Raw genomic sequence first — 13724 nt, 5'->3', positions numbered from 1 at the left:
TGTAGTGATTACCGTCGGGGTGCTGCATTTCCCCACCGGTAATCTCGCTGCGACGCTGATCCCGATGCACACTCTGGCATCAGTGTGTACCCGGGATACTACTCCCCTTAATCCTCCCACCTCAGTTCTGTAGGAGAGGACAAGAGAGGAAGCGTTTCGGGCTCACACACTGATGTCAGTGTGCACCCGGGATGAGCGTGTTACCATGCAGGGCGGCACAGGGTCCCACGGTCGGTGCGCGTTGCTCCGGCGTCAGCTCCGGCGGCCTGGAGCTCTGTGTCGGGGTTCTCCCAGCGGCTTGGGGCAGCCGGTGGGTGGCAGCGTGGGCGTGTCTGCCCGTAGGGTGCCGCCCGCACTCCTCCGTCCTTCTTATACAGCAGTGGGTGGAGTTGCCTCCTCCCACTCTCCGCCCCTGGGCGGAGCGTTGTGGTTAAAAGACTGGCAGTGATTTGAGCTCACGGCCAGTTATTGGTTCTGCTTGCATCTAGCCAGTCTGTCTGCAGTTACCCTCAGCCAGTCCCTAGTTGTCTGTCAGCTCCTTCTAGTTACTTATTGCTCAGTCTTGTTCTTGTTGGTTCTGTTAGCCTCTAGTCAGGTCTGTCTCAGTCTGCTCTAGTTGCTAGTCAGTGTCCTTCCAGTTTGCCTGTGAGCTCCATCTCCAGCCTTACTCTGCCTTGTAAGTTCTGTTGGTCTGTTCCACCTGCCTCTTCTGTCGGCACTCTGTCCCCCGTTAGTTAAGTTCCATCTAGGTAGTCGCCAGGTCCCTAGCCAGAGCAGGGACCGCCGCCCAGTTGTCCGCCTGGGGTTAGCCAGGGACGAGGCAAGTAGGCAGGGACAGTGGGGTGCGGGAAGTTCAGGGCACCCCACCTGGCACTCGGAGGGCAGAGTGCCGTAACAGAGCGTCGAGCAGCGGAGGAGCGGCGTTGACTACTAGGAGAAGGTAAGTATATGGGTTGGGGGGCTATTATTACTGGAGTCATTGTGGGGGTTAATATTACTGAGGGGGTTAATATTACTGTGGCTATTGTGTGGTTAATATTACTGACAGAGTTAATATTATTACTGGAGAGTTAATATTACTGAGGGGTTAATATTATTACTGGGGCTACTGTGGGGTTATTATTATTACAGGGGCCACTGTTGGAGTCACTATTACTACTGAGGCCACTGTGCGGTCACTATTACTACTGGGGCCACTGTGGGGGTCACTATTACTACTGGGGCCACTGTGGGGGGCACAATTACTACTAGGGCCACTGTGGGGGTGACTATTACTACCGGGGCCACTATGGGGGGGAACTATTACTACTGGGGCCACTATAGGGGATGCTATTACTACTGGAGCGACAATGGGGGACCCTAATACTACTGGGCCTGCAATAGGGGACACTATTACTACTGAAGCCCGAAATAGGAGTCACTATCACTACTGAGGTAACAATATGGGTCACTATTACTACTGGGGCCACCAATATAGGGGGTCACTGTGACTACACGGGATGGATTTGCTGTGGAATTTACAGTAGCTGTAGCAGCAAAGTGGATGAGATTTTGAAAATCTCATCCACACACTGTGAAAAAAATCTGCACAAAACCCACACCTTTGGGCTCCACGAGAAACTTGTGCTTCAAAAAGGGCTCCATGGCTGAAAAACTTTGGGAACCACTGGGGCTATAAGATGCCTCAGTTGTAAATAGGTAGAATTTATAATAATTCATTTATTATTAAAAACTCAACAAGTGCAGTGACGTCTTTTTGTAGGCAGGACTTCTCTCAGGCCGACTGAAGCTGTTTCTCATGAGACCTCAGTAAATGACCTTGGTAAACGATCCCTGCATTCCTGTGATTATTTCCTATCATAATATCTGAATATGTGCTAAAGAAAGACAAAGAATTAGAGAAGAAGAGCATGTTACCAGACAAGATGGGGGATAGAATATATTATTGCCTCTCTCACAAACGCTAAACTAGTAATGAGGAGCGGAAATGTTAAATGCTTTTTTCTATTTTGGTACGAATGCATAATTTTAAATTTGACTTGCTGTAAATTGATTCTTTTCAAATGTTTTATTGTCGTTCGCATTTTTTCTTGATCATATAAACCTCACTATAACGAGTAAAAGATACATAATTACCAATTTAGGTTACTTTGTATGCTACTTTGTCTTTTTTTCAACTGTTAAGTTCTTCTATTTTTCCTTACTCTCAGCTTCAGTACAGCTTCCATGGCAACGATCCATTTCACTTAACAAAGTGCCCTACTACATTAAGTAAGTTTTTCTTCACATTGTTTCTGCTTTGTTATGTTGGTTACTGATGTGTGAATGTGTAGTATGTGGCTAAAGAGACAGGTGAGACTACGTAATGTCATTTTAAATGCATTTATTGTTTATTTATGCTGAATATATTCAAAAAGACGAAGGGGCTGTCATGATGACTAAAGTAAAGTAGACGGAATTGAAGGTGAAAACACAGAAAATATATCTATCTAGGAACTGCAAAATAGATAGCATCCAACCAAGACAAAGCTATATGCTGCCTGTTATGTCCACATCCATATGTATGACATAACAGAATGAATAGGACCATATAGAAACACAATTCTTACCAACACTACTGAATAGTAAAGTAATGCCTATGCCATTATAATCCAGATGAATCTTAAATATTGTTGAGCGAACTGAACCAGTAAAACCCTATTTCGAGATGAACTTTGCTGAAAGGAACGGTTCTACTGGCTCAGTAAATTCAGCACTAGTCCTGAACACTACTGTATAACACTCTCTAAGAGCCATAAAAACCTTGTATAATACTCTCAGAGCGGTATGCAAGGCTTTTATAGCTCCTAGACAGTGGTATACACTAGTTTTAGAAGTTTTGGTGAACTTCCTGCTCAGTTCAAACTAATTCTGATCGAGACAGTTTTTTTTTTTTTTACAAAAGTTCAATGAACCCACCAAAGCAAACTTCTTAAAAGTTTGCACCTCAACTAATCCAGAACACATCTTCTCATCTCTGTATATGCAGGTGAATATTCAAACCTTGGAAAACTCATATAATAAATGGATGACCATTGTAATCTGTATATTTTGCAGAAATCAATAGTACATGTAATTTATCTTACTAGGGCAATATTGCATATTCCTCAGATTTTTGAGAAATCTTCTCAGTTCCTAAAAACTCTTGTGATGCAACTGAACTTTTTCTCTCTAAAGGCCACTTTTACATTGTTTTCGTAATCCAAAACCAGTTGGTCCAAAACACGCTGAGGTGTCAGTCTTTCCATGATCCTTATTATGCTTTCTCTGTTTATTGGTTTTGAGTTACAAATATGGATGCAAAATATTGAACAAAAAAACAAGTGTGAATGTAGCTTAATTGTGAGTTCGAGAATGCCAGCTGCGAAGGCTGTTGGTGGACAGTAGACAGGAAACATGTGGTGGGTTTAGATCCCATAGGACATCTTTGACATCTGTCATCAGTTTTACTTTCTAGTGGTTTTATAATTGGAGGCTCTTAAAATAAAACTATTAAGTTGGCATTCCGTTTGCGTCTCAACACTGAATGTAAGCTACGACGAGCAATATTTTCTGGTTTCCTATGTTTACTCATGCAATTATAATGATAAAGGGCTTTGATAGCTGCCCACTTCTCACTTATGTTGGCAATCGATGGTCTAGGACAAAAGAGTAGTCATAGTTGTTTAAGATTTATATTCTTGTGAAGAGAAGTAAGTGGTTTCTTTGAATCTAAAAGTTCTTCCAGTGAAGATTGCTGCAAGCCTTTGAGTCCAAAGTTACAATCTAGGAACAGGTAAGAGTGCAGTGTGTGCATGTAACTTAAAAGCATGTTTTTGTCTATGGTATATTTCAAAGTACTTATACATGGAAAGTCCATTTTAAAGGTCACAAAATAAAACATGAGATGAAACCTTTATAAAATCGATTTAAGAAGTCAGTCCTCTGCGTATGTGACACAAAGAGATTTGGTCTTCAGGCCAGAGCTGGAACAAGTGAGAATAGATCTTATATTGTAAAAGACTTTAGGTCAATACACTTAGATGCTGACTACTGAAAGATTGATGTACAGAAAGGCCAGTCAGTAAATATAGTATAATTTGTATTACATTTTGAAAAACATTACATTTCTTTCAAAAACCTAAATTTTTCAATTTTAATGCTGTTTCATCAGAATGTATCTCTTGTGGGCCCACAGTTTTTAGACCATAAAACTCCTTTGGATTTTCAATAAATCAGTGCTAAAGCCTATTAAAGAGGTTGTCTTGCTACAATTAATCGTTTTCAATACGCCCCCGTAGATTTCCCTGAATTATCCAGAGAAAAGACACTAATAAAGAATGGCACTTGCTATTGCGGGCCCATCCCATCCATCCATTACATAACTTCAAGCTTGGCTTTGAATTCAAGGGAAAACTAAACCAAGGTTTTAATTTTAGCTGCAAATAGAACAAAAACTTGCCCATCTTATAGAAATATTTGTAGGTGTTATTTTTTCTTATTGAGGAGCAAACAAATGTTATTTTCCAACTGATACCTTTCATTTTCAGTTCATAGACAGCTGAGGGCATGGGTTGTGACTAGTAGGCATTCTAGTCGTCTGTTGCAGGCAAGGCAGTGGGGGAGAGCTCCTGCTGTAGCCAGCTGCCTTACAGCGAGAGACATCTAATGTTAGCTTCGTAAGAAGCATAGGGAAAATCGAAGAACTCCAAGGGCACATTACAAAATAACAACTGATAGGTGGTTCAGTTTTGATTGCAGTATGGCAGAATATTTAGGGAGGAATTGAATGTTTTGGGCATCTTCTCTGTGTAGGATGAATGGAAAAAAAAAAGGTTCCCCATAGTGTACAACTGCAATAATTAGGAAGAATGATGGAGTGGAAAAATGGTACCTGGGACCATATAACAATGGCAGTAGCAAGGTCCAACAGCAGCAACCTTCCCAATACCTAGACAACCTCTTATATAGGCAGTGACGATGAAAGAAAATATTGGATATCGGTGCGCTCAGATAAAGAAGGAGACCTGGAGAGTCAAAGGTGGACTAGCAATGTGTTTCAGCGCTATGCTGGCACCTTTTTATGGCCTTTATTAAATTATACAGAACACAGGGACACTTAAAAAGCATGGAAGGAGATTGGGTAGCATCACAGTATCACATGACCCGGTCTTATGGTTTGCTAGTCACTGTCCTGGTCCGACCATGTAACTTTTTACAAGTGTTCTATTTGGCTTAATAAAAGCCAGATGAAGATGCCGGTACAGCGCTGAAACGCGTTGCCTATCTACTGCTGACTCTCCAGCTCTCTTAATTTGTCCGAGCGGATCACATAACCACTATTTTCTCTCAAGCGCTGCGGAATATGATGGCGCTATATAAATAAAGAGGATTATTATTATCTACACTATGTTTAGATGTCTTTAAAAATGGTGGATCCTCTAGTTAACAAGCAAAAAGCATCGCTATTCTGACCTTATAACACAGATGAACACTGTCATGGTAATAGGAGAATATTGCGACTTAAATTGAACCAGAAATAAAAGTAAGTTTTTTTTAGTATTTGGTATCAGAACGTCTACAGTAGAAAACCGGTAATATCACCTTGTTAGATGTAAAGTAGAATGCTCTAGATATACGGCTAATGTGCTGTTAATTGACTTGCATTTATACAAACATTACCGTTGACTTTCTTGGTATTAACCTTATCTCTGTATATGAAGGTCACTGCTTTTTCCCTCTTTCTCAAAACTGCTCAATGAATTTGATGTGACCTTGTTATAGGCAGTGTTATTATTTGATAGGAATCTTAGCTATGTTAGATATGTATTAGAAAAATGACCTGCACAGGCTTTTAGAGGGGAGGGCATGATGACAGCTTCAGCAAACGCTGCTCACTAGCACCAAGTAATTATAGTTTCCTTCCAACACTAATTAACTTTTAAGTGTAAAGGGAAAAATGCACATCATTTTCATCATTCTAACTCATAAAATAGGCATAAGCCCTGTGTGCTATGTTTAATGCAAATACGTAGAAATAGCCTATAGATTATATACGTATACAACAAAGTTCCTGTTTCTGACCTATCTAACATTAATAAGATACATTCGGCTTGGCTTTTTTCATACTGTATAGTATCCTACTCAATCCTGGCAGCAAAAAAGAAGAAGCCTGATAACAGGAGGCTAAAGCCAGAAAGATCTGCAACAGTAAGGATGCCATTCGCATTCATGAAGTGGCACTAATTGTTGGGTCAGCCCGGCAGTTGTTGGGTAAACGCAAGTGCGAGCGCAGCCACTAGCGCTTGTGTAGTAGCACCCTGTGTCTTAGGTTTCATCTCATTTCAAACATTTTTCATGGTGTGGCATTTTCTCCGTGAGGCAGTGTGTACTGTATATATTATTTATGGTACATCAATCTATCCGATTAGTCCGACTCTCGGTGACTGTAGAGGTGAACATTCTCCATGCTGTCCTGTCTAGCTTTACCTGCTTGATGCACATATTGTATCCATTGTGATAGTGCCGAGCCAGCATGGTTTTTTTGGCCCTTTCTTCTGGTTTCAGTGGTCATCTCCAACATTATTGACTTCTCTAGCGAGTTTGTACGTGTGACGTGGCCGAAGTAAGTCAGTCGCAGTCTAGTGACTTCAGTCTCTGGTGATGTCCCTGGATTTATACAATCCAACACTTCTCTGTTTGTTACCCCGGCTGTCCATGGTATTCCTAATAGTTTCCACCAGCACCACATTTCAAATGCATCAATTCTCCTTTTTTTTGTCCTTAGTGTCCAACTCTCAGACTCTTTATTGCACATAGTGTGTACATAGTTTGTTGCAAATAGTTTGCTACACTGTTGCTTGGTTTACTAGTGTTTTTCTCTTAAATTGACAATGGTCACAGATTCCTTTGTATTAACAACATGGCACATGGGATAACTGGGCATAATGCGATATTGCTAGGGGCTACTGACACTCCCCCGTACTAGGAAGGGGCCATGCATGTATACAAGTAAGTTGGCATCTAGCGATGGGGTGCATTTCATTTAAGTAAAGTACTGATAGACTGAATGTAGTCGATAAGGAGATTCCTATGATTGAGACCCTTGTAGTCTAGAGGCGCTGAAATTTCACCTGTAGCCTTATGAATTACCAAAAAAAATTCCTAAAAAATATGTTTAACACAAAAATGCGATTTATATAATAGGTCATTTTCTGATGTCACATTCCCTTTAAAATTGCTTCACAGCGACTCTGCTCTGCCTGGTTGCTGCTGCCCAGGATATATGACCACTGCAGCCAATTACTGGCTAGAGAAGGTCACTGCTGTGTTTCTTTCATGAAAAAAAAAAAGTTATGTAATACCGTGTCTGGGACAACAAAACCTCAATTTGCAAAGAATGTCTGAATTATACTTAGTGTCAAAATTCTTCACCACTTCCCGACACTCTGCTAGATTACATAGACCATAGTCATGTTTTGTCACAAGGATTCATCATCTGGTGGCTTTAGGCAGCAGAGACATTTGTTGCGGTCAGATTATTTCCATAAGGATGTAATGTCTTGAGACAGCCACTGAAATGTGCAGCCAAGTGATGCGATGCCTCGATGGGCTCATCTTCACTGTGGCCTAGATATCATTAGGTACCACAGTGACTGGCAGCATGGGACCAAAAATTAATTATGATGAGTATATTAATTTTTTGCTGATATTTTGATATTTTTGTAATAAAAGTCCCTGAAGAAACATTTAAATAAAAAACAATAAATAATAATTAAAAGTAACTTTTTAAAAACTAAATTAAAAAAACTCTGAAAATCATGCACAGTAAGGCTGAGCGTATCTCACTGCGTGCCCCCAACAAATCACCATATACTATTTTGGCATGTATACATGTGTAATATGTGTGAAGATACAACATGCTGCAATTTTTTTTGCCAATGTGGCAACATGGCCGCCTACAGGAGAAAGGTACAGTATATTCTGCATGCAAAATCCATGCAGGGAATACGCTATACCCACACGCTCGTGTGAGAAAACCCTAAAGCTGGTTTCACATCGGTGGCAGGGACTCTCCTTTCCTGCTCCATTTGTTTAGCAGGAAAAGAGAATTCTCGTGGCCGAACGGTTCCGTCTCGGGACCAAACTGAACAGCGCCAGCTGAACTCCATTGACTATAATAGGGTCTGCCCGCTTTCCTTAGATTAAATGAAATGTGTTTTAGATGTACTTATAAGTAATATTAGTAGCCAGGGGACCTTTTTAAGATGTTTTAAGATATAATATTAGGTGCTTTTTTAACATGGTGAAATGAGAAATGATTGTGGATATTCTTAAAGACGATCTGTCACCATCTTTTTTTACCCCTTCCTGAGGGAAGTACATGGTAGTGACAGAGACACATATCACTGTAATCAGTGTGGCCGGCACTATCTTATGGTTCTCTTAAGGCCCATTTAGACGCAACGATTATCTTTTGAGAGATACAAGTCATCTTTTGAGAGATAATTGTTGTGTCTAAATGTATACCATCTGCTGTCCATGGTGCTGAATTCTCCATGGAGGACTAGAGATTACATTATTTTCTCTTAGCAGCCAGTGGCTGAACAATGGAGCTAATTACAGAGCTCAGACCTCCTGCTGAGTTCCGTAACAGCTCCCAGAAGCTGATTTGCATCCAAATGAAGCTGATAAAGTACTAATAGCAATTAGTGCCTATTATTACTTTATGCAAAACGATTGCTGATCTTTCAGTCTTTAGAAAGATTATCTGTATGTGTAAATGGGCCTTTAGTGAGGGCTGCAAAAGATGGTGACAGATTCCCTTCAAGGCAAATGGAGATTACTTTATACAAATACCATTTCCAGTATGTAGGATAAGAGCCCCACATTGGACATAAAAATCAAATACAAACTGGTATAAAAAGTTGGGGCAACTATGCATTATTTACATTAGCAGAACCTCAGGAGAGGGACAATATTACCCATGCATTGAAGCTGTACATCATATTAATGTTGGGCTGTTTTATGCCGGGAATGTAAAGGTTCTGCCGTTATGTCAAGCCCTTTTAATGTTGAGCTGGAGGCATATAGGAAAGCGGCATGATGATGATATTTTTTTAAGATTAATGATCCTGAAGTGATTAAACTAGAAATCATGAACTATTTTCCATGCATATTTAACTTTATAGTAAAACCTGCTCAGAATGTACGGCAATAGAATGCAACATTCAGACACAAGTAAGCTTATATCACAACCTATAGCCCAAATATTTATAACCTGTCTCTGAAAAATACACAAATCCTTGCCCTGACCTATAGAAAAAGTTAAGAGACTCTGTTACCTACTTTCATCCCTATAAGCTAAGCTTACAGGCTGAATGCAGGTATACCCTGGTGTTGGCGGGAGTGTGTAGTAAATACTGAGGAAGGGGCACTACAGCCCTAAAATGCATCTATGTATGCCAGTCTAAATAAAACAGAGGGGTTGAGCTAAACAATCTAACTAGAGATGAGCGAGCATACTCGCTAAGGGCAATTACTCGAGCGAGCATTGTCCTTAGCGAGTACCTGCCCGCTCGGAAAAAAAGATTCGGGTGACGGCGGGGAGCGGCAGGGTAGAGCGGGGGGGGGGGGGGGGAGCGGAGGGGAGATATCTCTCTCCCCCCGCTTTCCCCTGCTCACTCCCGCAATTCACCGCTCACCCGTGCCGGCATCTGAATTTGTTCCGAGCGGGCAGGTACTCGCTAAGGACAATGCTCGCTCGAGTAATTGCCCTTAGCGAGTATACTTGCTCATCTCTAAATCTAACGTCTTGTGCTTCTTTTGGTCTGGCTTCATACAAGCATATGAGTATTTGCGCATGCATGAGTGCTGCGTATTTGCAAAACTAATGTTGCTTTTTTGCACGCGCATATATTTTGCTGTTTTTTTGTACATGCACATTTGTGTGCACAAAAAAACATGGACCGATGCTCCCAGCCATTAAAATGGCCAAATAGTCTAATGGGTTCAAGATGTGCCCTTTTCCTGCACAATTACGCAGCGTATCACACATCTCCTAGCGTATTGTGTGCGCATTTGCCCATCCCCATTGACTTCTATGGAGAGTGTTGGTGTGCAAATGCGCAGGAAAATAGAGCATTCTATGTATTTTTTTGCGCAACTGAAATGCACAGGAAAAAACGCACATGAGAATAAAACCACTGCGATCAATGAGTTCTATTCACTGTGTATTGTGCACGCAAAATTTGCGCGTGCTGATACGTCCTTGCGAAGTCGGCCTAAAAGAGCTTGTGCCTACATCCACTTTTTAATCCTCACTGGCTGGTTGCCTTATCAGTCTGCCCCTTACTCTCATTGATTTAATTGCCCACTTGGCTACATGAAAAGAGAAAAGTCCAGGATATGGTATGTGGTCCTGGTTACTCCGCCATCAGAATGCTTATTCAGACTTTAAAATATTGAGCATTTTTGTCATCCGTGTCACAGTTTTGCTTAAATGTTTGAAACTCCCAAAGGAATATAAAATCATGTCTGAGATTTTCTTCAAAGTACAAGAAAAACTTCAAAAAACATTCCTGGACTTTTTGTTTCTTTAAATATTTGATCAGTTGTTTCTTAGACAATAAGATATTGGAGCTGCCATTCAGGATGAAGGGGAATATTTATTAACCACAACCTTTTTGTCCAAAAATGTCCAAAAAGGTAAAAAAATGAAATGCGTCAGTATCAGATAAAAGCACATATAAATCATATATCACCATAGGATTTTCCATATTCCTAGCAATTCAGCTTTTCAGCTATCAAATGGGAAAACATTTTTTACTCTTGATTAAAGAGGAAGATGACACTTTGAACTAACACTTGAAAGGAATTGCACAGAGACTTGTTATTTATGAAGGTTCTTTTGAGATAACTGGAAGGAGCTTAAATCTGGAGATAAAAAAGACATTATGATATTTCAGAATTGGAAAGTCTGTATTGTTTTTTTTTCCCCATAAACCCATGTCATGTGTGAAGGACTCGGAAAATACCGGGTAGAAGACTTTATCCTTTTATTGAAATGACTACCTGACGTGCTCATGTGTGTGATTTGTCCTGAAATAGCATCGGAAATACTACATAATAAGGGATCAAACACCTTACTAGTGCAGACATCTCCTATGTATTTTGCTGACTTTTTCCATTAAGCCGGTATAATCCTCAGTTCATTCATTGTGTTACTTAAAATCCTCGCTTTCACATAAAACATCTGAGTTTGTGGCAAACTTCGGAATTTAAGAGAATCTGTCAACCCTTATGAGCCCTATAAACTAAAGTTATGGAAGTAGGAAGGAAATTTTCGCCTTTTTTGCCTTCCCCTGGACCAACATTGGGGGGTAATAGGCTGAACTGGCTGGACATAGATCTTTTTTCAGCCTTAGGTTGGCTTCACGCGAGCGTGTTTTTGTGCGCGCTTACGTGCGCACAAAAACTCGCGTCTATTAGAACCAATGCATTCCCTATGGTATGTTCACATGTCCTTGCCTTACAGACGTACACCTGCAAAGATAGGAAATGCGTGCACCATAGTGAATGCACGCATTGTCTTCAATGGAGCCGCGGCTGCTGCTGCCGGTGGCTCTATTGAAGACAATGGTCTGCCAGCACCCCATAATTGTTTTTCAGGGAAGGGCTTGTTTTTCAAGGCAAAGTAGTGTTAAAAAAAAACTTATCTTCCTTCAGCTGCCAGGGCTCAGACACGTTCTCTTTGCGCTGTTCCCGGCTCTGCAATGCAGTTCTTTGAGCAGCGGGGATTTAAAATCCCCACCTGCTAAAAGAGCTGCCTGTGATTGGCTGAGCAATTACGGGGTTTCGGCAGCTGGATCCCCTACCGCAGCTGTCATCTATGGTTAAATGGTTGTTTTTCAGGGAAGAGCTTATATTTAGAGCTCTTCCCTGAAAAACAAATAAGGGGTGCCGGCAGACCATTGCCTTCAATGGAGTTACTGGCAGTAGCCACGGCTCCATTGAAGGCAATGGTCACAGACCTGCATTCGTGCATGTTTGTGCATGTACGTGGGTGTGCACGCTCGTGTGAAGCCACCCTTATATACTATGTTACATGAATCCAGGGATGTAACTATTAGGACTTACTCACACAAGTGTGTTTGCGCACACATTTGCACTTGCAAAATCTGTGCGCACTTTGCTCAGAGAATATAACCCATTTTCAATGGCTTCATTCCCACTTTCACAAAAAAAAAGACACGGCATGCTCTAATTTGGTGCACATTTGCAAACTAAAGGCACCATAGTAGTCCAGGGGCGTGCGCGAATTCGCACCCGATCCCCGCGCAATGAACTGCTCAATTTCGTGTGAATATAGAAAACACTGGGGAATAATTAGGCTGCACAACCTTTTAAATCGTGGTGTGGGTGAATCCCATGCTGATATAAATGGTCCCCAGCAGCGCAAAAAGGACAGTAAAAAGCGCAGAATTGCACACAGTAGCGTGACCTTCACAGCTTAAAAAGGCGCGCTATTGCGAGCGTTTTTGCATTTGCACTCGTCTGAAGGAGCCCTTAGGGCTTCTTCAGATGAGTGTATGCGCACAAATGATTGTCGCAGTGCAGTGTATTTACACATGAACGAGGTTGAATGATGTACATTTCTGCACATGTCTGCGCATGAGTGCTTAAACAGACAATCGTGATTTCAATGGATTTGTTCTCGCGTATTTTTGATACTTGCGAGAAAAGATGGGTCCTGCCCTATCTTTCTGTTTTGTTTTTTTTCCAACTGCAATGCTGCTCTCACACTGGCGTCTGTAAAAATGCTGCATTCTCATACGCGTTCGCCAGCAATTTTTAATGCACTCAATCTTTGCAATGAGTTACATTAAAAAGCACTGAAAAGCACTAAAACAGAGCAGACAGCGTAAAAAAATTGCCTTGTTCGAAATTCGGCATTCGAACACTCATCTAAGAAGCCTCATTGAAATTTTGCGCTAAATTCTGTAAAAAAACGGTGTGTGTGAGAGTGGCCTAAAAAAGACTTTTGACTGGTTCATGCACAAATACACTCCATAGTGGAGAGTTTTTTTTGTGCATGCGCTTGTCTAAGTCCTAATAACATGCCTTTTGTGCACGCAGGGCCAGTTCATACGCCTGCAACACACCCCTTCAATGAATTAAAAGGCTGTTAGCCCAATGAGGTTCAGATGTATTCTTTTTTTGCAGTTCTGCGCAGTGTTTCACACGTCCACGTGCGTATTTGCGCTCCTCTCATAGACGTCTATGGGGGCCTGTGCCGTGCGAAACGCAGAAAGATAGAGCAGGTCCTACTTTTTTCTGTGTGCACAAAACACGCTCATGGGAACAAGCCCAATAAAAGCAGTGTGCTCTATTCTCTGTGTTTAGTGCTGTCCTTCTGTGCACACCTTCAGTATGTAGCCCACGATCTGAATGCAGCCGTGGCTTTAACAGTGGACAGCAGAGGAACGCCAATGAAGGTAAGTATAAGGGCTCCTTCCCTAAAACGTATGTGCAAGTTCAACGCAAAATGCACTATGAACAAGGTTGATTTGAGTGCATATTGGCGCGTTGTAATGTTCTTTTTGCCCACGGAGGGCATTTTCATTTGCGCGCAGAGGTTGACACACCCTGACTTAAATGACTATTTTGGCTATTGAGGTCTAAATGTGTTCCTTTTCCAGCTGGAT

General features: G+C 41.4%; 1 protein-coding gene across 8 annotated transcripts in view; it reads left to right on the top strand.

The window, feature by feature from the left end:
• Positions 1-13724, top strand: part of UTRN (utrophin) — a 701048-nt gene that overhangs the window by 540076 nt on the left and 147248 nt on the right. For 5 of the 8 annotated variants that reach the window (XM_066595903.1, XM_066595901.1, XM_066595898.1 and 2 more), the window contains 2 exons: positions 2211-2271; positions 3758-3814. In XM_066595903.1, coding sequence (XP_066452000.1) covers positions 2211-2271; positions 3758-3814 — 118 coding nt within the window. The remainder of the gene's footprint in view (positions 1-2210; positions 2272-3757; positions 3815-13724) is intronic. The other 3 variants (XM_066595904.1, XM_066595902.1, XM_066595906.1) reach the window with 1 other exon arrangement.

Source organism: Eleutherodactylus coqui, chromosome 3 (genome assembly GCF_035609145.1).
Source record: "Eleutherodactylus coqui strain aEleCoq1 chromosome 3, aEleCoq1.hap1, whole genome shotgun sequence".
NCBI lineage: Eukaryota > Metazoa > Chordata > Amphibia > Anura > Eleutherodactylidae > Eleutherodactylus > Eleutherodactylus coqui.
This window is presented reverse-complemented; position numbering and strand designations above follow the sequence as displayed.